General features: G+C 37.4%; 1 protein-coding gene across 3 annotated transcripts; it reads right to left on the minus strand.

Moving 5' to 3' along the window:
• Positions 1 to 3611: 3611 nt before the first annotated feature.
• Positions 3612 to 7865, minus strand: LOC124398211 (polyadenylate-binding protein 1-like). 3 transcript variants are annotated; one of them, XM_046868293.1, is made up of 11 exons: positions 7816 to 7845; positions 7233 to 7351; positions 6733 to 6915; positions 6297 to 6493; positions 6052 to 6167; positions 5858 to 5921; positions 5603 to 5704; positions 4409 to 5122; positions 4207 to 4297; positions 3954 to 4080; positions 3612 to 3861 (listed from the first exon to the last, which is right to left on the minus strand). In XM_046868293.1, the coding sequence occupies exons 2-10, from the start codon at positions 7279 to 7281 to the stop codon at positions 3992 to 3994; spliced, it is 1605 nt and encodes a 534-aa protein (XP_046724249.1). In that variant the 5' UTR covers positions 7282 to 7351; positions 7816 to 7845; the 3' UTR covers positions 3612 to 3861; positions 3954 to 3991. The 3 variants fall into 3 exon arrangements, with proteins under 3 accessions (XP_046724249.1, XP_046724250.1, XP_046724251.1); XM_046868294.1 differs by lacking the exon at positions 7233 to 7351 and having other exon boundaries at positions 7816 to 7865; XM_046868295.1 differs by lacking the exons at positions 7233 to 7351; positions 7816 to 7845 and adding an exon at positions 7097 to 7193.

Here is a 7865-nt window from a genome sequence, read left to right on the forward strand (position 1 = left end):
TTTCGAAAGCGATTGCCAGTCTTTCAGAATCAGCAGCAGCAAGTCAATCAGCTGGAGCACTCAAACACACTCTAGAGTGATTACCCCGTGAATGGGGAATTTGCAGGGTTAGTGGGTCCCAGTTCGGGCAAGGTTACTTAACACGCCACTCTGTTCTGCTTTAGCTCAGAATGAGACAGTATAGCGGACAGTGAGGGAAATTTCTTTTTGTTGTTTGCTTTTGTGATGACATTTAAAATGCATGAATATGAGTGGAGTCAATGTAAAAGTAAAGTTTGGATGCAACTTTAGAATGTAGCTTGCGTTATAGAAATGCAAATCCCTAATCCCTAATAAAGGGAGTATAAGCCTATTTCAGAAAATAAATCATACACAATGTCTGTCCTGGTTCAAAAAGCTAAATTGGCCACAGAAACAGCTTTGGGCCGTTCAAGTTGCCCACAAATATGTTTCTTTAAATGGACATTTAACTCTGTCTCATGTTTATATACAGGCATACAGTGACAAATTGTGCTCAGCTCCTTTCTGTTTTCAGATGGATACCAAAAAGCGAAAAAAGACAGAAAAAAACAATTCTAGCACCTGTCAGCTCTTTGGGGGAAAATAGCTCCTGAATTGCATAATTGCACCAGTCAGTGTCTAATGCAGTGAACAGAGACAGGCCTGCAATGCATTCCACCCCATTTAACCTAACGAGCAAACCAAAGCTTATTCAGGGCAAACAAGCAAATATATATATATACACACACACACACACACACACACACACACTGTATACAGTTGAAAAGACTATAAAAACCTACTCAAATCAAGTCAGGTAGGTTTTTATGATCATTTTGGTATTGTTTCTCCCATTTTTTTGTCATAGTATCAATGGACAACTCAGGAGCCCTTAAGGTTAAACACTTGTATGAAAATAAAAGTTCAAATACAGCCTCAATTTTCTATTACAAGAAGATTTCTAAAATCATCATCTTTATCTGCCTCTATCTATTCATCTATTCAGCCTATTTTCCCCCCTATTTTCTCACCACTCATTTGCCCCAGCTGCAGAACAGCCATAATTGCTGTAATGTGTTAAATGCCATGGCAACTGCAGCTAAAGTTCATATAGATCTATAGCTCTCAGTGTGCCCCTATTATTATTTTTTGAAGATTAGGACAAAGATATAGAATACAATCGCCAGTTTACTTTATGAGGAGAACCACACGAGTACATTGATTGAATTTCCTTTTGGTTTTACAACAGAATTAGCTTGACGGCTTAGGAAGACTGCAATCTGAAGAATAATGGGCTATTTTATTTTAAACTGTTAATTTAATTCAGCCATGAAGCTAAATCCTGATAAGATTTAAGGTCTAAATTGATCTAAAGATCATTTGAACTGATCTAAGTCTTATGTAGGATCATTTCAGATATCTGAGATAATCTTGAATCAGGGTGCTTACAGACTATTAAGTCCTAAATAAGTCCTGACTAAGTCGTTTCCAGACCATTTAAAGAATATCGAATATCCCCCCTTTTTTCTAAAAAGGTCTCATCAATGAATGCAGTCAATGTCAGCAGAATGTTTTCCTGGCTGGAGTAGAGCAGTTCATGTTCTACTTTATAGATAAATGGATATAGATCGATACAACTACATTGTCATTGCATAGTACAGGTATACAGCAACAACATGTAGCATTATATATATATAATGCTACACATGTTGTTGCTGTATACCTGTACTATGCAATGACAATGTATATATATATTTTTATATATATATATATATATATATATATATATAACATATAACAAATGTTCAATGATTATCAATAATTTTTCAGTGAAGTTCATTTTTTACAATTTTATTATTATTTTTATTATTATATTATTATAACTTTTACTTGTAAAAGTACAAAAGTATTTGCCATTTAAATGTACTTAAGTATTTAAGTATTTATTATGTCTATAATGTTCCTATTATCATTTTTCATGACTCTGCTTAATCAATGAATCAATTTTATGAAAAAAGACTAATGTACTTTTAGCACACCGATCTATTAACAGAATGATATTAATGAGTCAAACACTGATTGATGATTGATATCTATTCATATTATCATAAGCTTTTTCAACTTCTTATAATAAACCCTGCAAATAAGGCTGAGGGTGTTGTGGCGAGTCGAGTCAGGGGTTTCTGTTATCATTTATTCCCCACAAAATGTTCTACTTGCTGATGCTGAACTGTATGTTGGTGATAAGTAGATACCACCAAGCACCAATCAAAACGGAGCGTGCGCTCGACCCTGATTGGTGGCTTGCTGTGTGTTTGACCAATTTTTATCAACTCATAAATAAAAATGAACGACTGATTTTACAAAATGTAGTTGAGTAAAAAGTTAAATATGTCTTTGAAATGTAGTGAAAATTAAAAGTCTCCACAAATGAAAATACTTCAGAAAAATGACAGATAAGTGTAAAAGCTGCTTAAGTACAGTCAAGAATTACATTCACTTTGTTACTGTCCACCACTGCCTAATACCCGTTTCAGTTTGGCCCTGGCTCTGTTATAGTCCTCTGCATTGCCAGATTAAAAGAGCAAAACACCTGTTTATGTGGTCCAGAACAGATGATGTATTAGCGTCCATGTCTGTGTAAGAGTCCAGTGTGGCCTGTAAGGCAAATATGTTCCATTCAGTATTCTGAAACTGTTGCTGTGAAGAAGAAATGGCCCCCTTTGGCCATCCCTTCAATGTCTTCACAACAAGATTCCCCTATATTTGGGGATCATGAACAAAGAGAGGCGATCTGACTCACCCAAATGGGGGAGGGGAAAGGCCTCGTATGACTCTGTTTGTATATACATGATACAGTGTGTTGTCCCTTCTGGTAGAGCAGGAGACATTATGGTGAAATTTCGCATTGTATTTGCTGACATTATCAACTTGTGCTGTTAATATCATAATGAGCAGCTACGCTAATTCCTCTCCACTGCTTCTCTTTCTCTCCCCATCCCGAAGCATCCTGAGGTTGCTCCAGCCCCAGTCACATCCCACCTTATGAAGATTGTGGACCTTTAAAGAAGTAGATGCTGACCCCGCAATCATCCTGAACCATCTAGAGACGTACCAGTGCCAACTGGATCCCACTACATGTGGGATTGGACACTGGACCTTCGTGAGTGTTTAAAAGCTCTGGCATGGAGAAGCTGGTGTTGGATCTGTGATGATCGCAAATGTTGAGCTATTTTATGAGTTGCTCAGTAGCTCCTAGTTTTTTCTTGCCAAAGTCACCATGGCTGCTCATCAGGGATTAATTCACACCATTCACCTTAACTGTTAAATTCTGTAAAGTTGCTTTAAGATAATGTCTGTTGTGAAAAGCGCTATACAAATAAACTTGACTTAGCTTTGTGTGCAGTCCTTCTAAAGCTAGCTTATCATTAGCATTCGGAGGAATGCACGCTGCAGTCACAACAACGGCTGAGAATTCTCTTGGTAAATAAAAGGGTTGTACTTAATCAACAAATACTCTAAATGAGCCGAGCAATGACTTTCAACTGCAGTACAGAGTCTGTGCACCATGATTTGTTGACATAAATGTGCAAAACACCAAAACACAACCATTTACATCTAATTTTATGGAGGTTCCAGGAAAATGCTTAATATATTATATTTACATTTTCTACTTTGTCACAATCGATTTCCTCATTAAGTTCGAATAAAATGACAGGAATCACAACCATTTTAAAACCATTTTAAAACATTATAATGTAGTTTGGAGACTTTAATTGACTTTTCCTTTTCTTGCTTCTGAGTTTTTTTAATTGTTACTTCTTCTTTTCTTTCTTCAGCATCTTGCATCTTTACAGTTTCCTGAAAAAGAAATGTAGAGTGGCTTTAGTCTACAAAGCGTGTGTGTGTGTGTGTGTGTGTGTGTGTGTGTGTGTGTGTGTGTGTGTGCTCACTTTGCCATTCAGGAAGTCAGGTTCATGTTTGGTATTTCTTAGTTCTTTTCACTTTTAACCAACATCCACGTTGATTTATTTGGATCAGATGGGTGGATTTTCTGTACTAGAGGTAATAGGTGATCATCTGAGGAGAGCAAAGAGAAAGAGAGAGAGACTAAACAAAAAAAAAGCTGGTGCCTGTATATTTACAGGTGTGTTTGAGTATGTGTGTGTGTGTGTGTGTGTGTGTGTGTGTGTGTGTGATACTCACGTGCCATCTGGAACTGTTCTTCAAAATTTGAATTTGATTCCAACATATAGATGGTGAAGTGCGGTTGAGGTGATGCAGTTGTGGATACCTCCTGCAGACAGAGGATGTTATTATTATTATTATTATTATTATTATTATTATTATTATTATTATTATTGTTGTTGTTGTTGTTGTTGTTATTGTTCATCTGCAATTCACTCACAGATATAATAGGCACTTCAACTAAATCTTTAGCTCCAAGTGGAGCTGTTTTCTCGTTTACAGAGTTATCTTCAAGTGGAGCTGGACTCTTTTCAACAACTAGGACCTGAGGTGGTGCTGGACTCTGTTTAGCAGCTGGAACCTGAGGTGGTGCTGCACTCTGTATCCCAGCTGGAACCTGAGGTGGTGCTGGACTCTGTATACCAGCTGGAACCTGAGGTGGAGCTGGACTCTCTTTACCAGCTGGAACCTGAGGTGGTGCTGGACTCTGTATACCAGCTGGAACCTGAGGTGGAGCTGGACTCTGTATACCAGCTGGAACCTGAGGTGGAGCTGGACTCTGTTTACCAGCTGGAACCTGAGGTGGAGCTGGACTCTGTTTACCAGCTGGAACCTGAGGTGGTGCTGGATTCTGTTTAACAACTGAGAATTGAGGTGGAGCTAGACTCTGTTTAACAGCTAGAACCTGAGGTGGAGCTGGATTCTGTTCAACATCTGGAACCAGAGGTGGAGATGGACTCTGTTCAACAGCTGGAACTTGAGGCGGAGCTGGTTTCACTCTCTGACGTTCTTCTTTGTGCTGGGCCACACCCACATAGATCGGCTTCCTTCCCCAGATTGTGCCATTCAGCTGACGCCTGGCCTCCGCTGCTTCTTTGGCAGATAAAAATTGCACAAATCCGAACCCTCTGGATCGTCCGTTTTCCATTATGACCTGTAAAAGACAGTGATTAGACAAATTAGGACATGGTAATGTGGCTAATTATGGGGACAAATCAGCAGTAAAGATCTTTTTCATACAAGCCTAATTCCCAAAAAGTTGGCACACTGTGTAAAATAATAAAAAAAAAAGGAATGCAATGATTTGCAAATTTTACAAACTTACATTCTATTCACATTAGAACATAAAAACAATAAAATATGTTTGAACAGAGGAAACCATTTTATGAAAAAAAAATCAGGTAATTTTAAATTTGATGGCTGCAACACGTCTCAAAACATTTGAGACGGTTTAGCAAGTCTGAAAAATGTGTTATTAACATAAAAGTGTTAGAGAAACATTTTGCAACTAATGATGTTAATGGTCTGTAGGATGATTGGGTATAACTTTTTGGAATTATGGACATACACTCAAGTAAGGGAAAGTGGACAGAAGTTACTTTAAGATAAATAAAATGTAGGGATTATTACTGACCTTTGCGTCTATGACGGTTCCAAATTTGGAGAACTCCCTGTAAAGGTACTCATTATTTATATGTTCATCCAGGTTCTTTATGTAGAGGTCCAGAATCTCTTTCTGTAGCAAAGAAGGCAAAGTCAGCATCCATGCAAACCTGTTTGTGTGTATGATTGTGTGCGTAAGCAAGCATGTATGCGTGTGTGTGTGTGTGTGTGTGTGTGTGTGTGTGTGTGTGTGTGTGAGCATGTGTGTGAGCATGTGTGTGTTTACCTGTTCATTCTGACAGTTCACTGCTGCATCACGCTCCTTCCGAGATTTAAAGTGTTCAACGGATCTGTAGCACAACAAAAAGACTGCTGTTAGACACTGCTGATTGTCTTTATGCTGACGCCACAATAATTACCAATGATGTTGACAAAAACCCCCTGATATAACCAAACCCATCCTTTCTATCAGCAGCTTACATTATATGGTTGTTGAAAAGTTTGCCGTTGAGTCGTTCCTTTGCCAAATTCGCCGCCTCTTGACTCTCAAACTGGACATAACCGTACCCTTTTGTCCCCGTTTTGTAAGGTACAACCTCCAGGAGACACACACACAGTGTTAACACACACAATTTATATCAAACAGATCTAATACAGGACTTCAGTATAAAAAACACACTAATTATGCTATACAGATGTTATTCAGATTCAAACAAAGCTCAAACCTTGCATGACAGAACTTTCCCAAAGCATGAAAAAAGGTCAAAAAGGGCCGTGCTGTCATCTGTTTCCACATCTAAGTTTCTAATAAACAGGTTTCCAACGCCGCTCTTCCTTATGGTGGAATCCCTCTGACACCACATGACTCTCATTGGCTTCCCCATAATGGACACACAATTAAGTGTTTCCAATGCTCGCTCAGCTGAGGGAACAAAATTCATTACAGGTGATTCATTTCAATAAAAAAGACTGAAAATTCAAATTGACAAATTTGGTATATATTGGTAGGAAAAAAAACTCTTTGAAATTGTATTTAAGGCATATAAAATAACCATATCCCATGTAATACAGGAGTAAAGTAATACTGAAATTACACCTGTAGCATTAAATAGGCTGTAAAATGTAGAAATAGTGTATAAAGTTTGGTGTGGTTTGAATTACCATCAGATTGCTGGTAAAAGTTGACATATGCATAGCCAAGTGAAGCGCCGGTCTCCCATTTTTTGCAGACCCGGACGGAGTGAAGGTGGCCTGAAGGACTAAATTTTCCTACAAGCATGGCTTCTGTCACTTCAGGGTGCAGATCACCCACATATAGTGTTGCGAGTTTGAAATTCATTTTACCTAGAAAATATAATAAATCGACATTTCAGTGGTGAAGAAAAGCGAAAAACACCAAACCTACAGTTTGAAACAGATAAACATCACTTTTCTACTTTCTCACAATCCATCCTCTTTTCAAAGTAGAAAAGTGATGTTTATCTGTTTATATATATATATATATATTCATTCTCAGGCTACCTACCAGTTATTATTTAAAAAAAATATATATATATTATAAAATATATAAAACTTATAATCGCTGTTTGTCAGTGAAGACACTGTATTTTGCTGCTGCTTGTGTCGCTAATTGTCACAAACTGATGAGGATTCTGACTTACAGGAGCACTTTATAGATGCAATGACGTCACAATAGGAACTCATTTGCATAGTGTATCTGGTCACGTGACTTCCAACCAAGGGGGCGGGGCTGCCGATAATTACATTTTTGTGGTATGCACTGAAAAAACGATTCGTTATTTATATATTATTCATAAAGATAAATAAATTAAACGCAAACAATTTACATTTTACGACAGTTTTAGCTCTACTTAACATATATCATTGTTTGCAGTTTAAAAACATATTAAAAAGTGATTATCAATATATATGTGTGAAATAATATAAAAAAATTTAAAAAACGTAAGTCACCTAGCATTAGGTTAAAATTAAGTAAACCTAAAAACATTGACGCATTCGACGTGATATGCAAATTTTCTTTCCAGCCAATCAGCTAGCGCGATTTTGAAACGCGCTGTGGTGCAGATAGAACTGTTTTAGGCAAACTGTCTTTTATTTCAAGAAAAACGCAAAATAAAATGTTTTAAAGTTAGACATTTGAACAATTTCATTTGTTGTTTTTTTTTGCGTCAGCGGGGCTTATTCCTGAAAGTGAAGCGCAACGCAACGTTTTCTGAATCGTACCGTGCTGAAGAGGTGAAAAGTAGTGATGAGTCGTTTATGACCGATTCGTT

This window comes from Silurus meridionalis, chromosome 15 (assembly GCF_014805685.1).
Source record: "Silurus meridionalis isolate SWU-2019-XX chromosome 15, ASM1480568v1, whole genome shotgun sequence".
NCBI lineage: Eukaryota > Metazoa > Chordata > Actinopteri > Siluriformes > Siluridae > Silurus > Silurus meridionalis.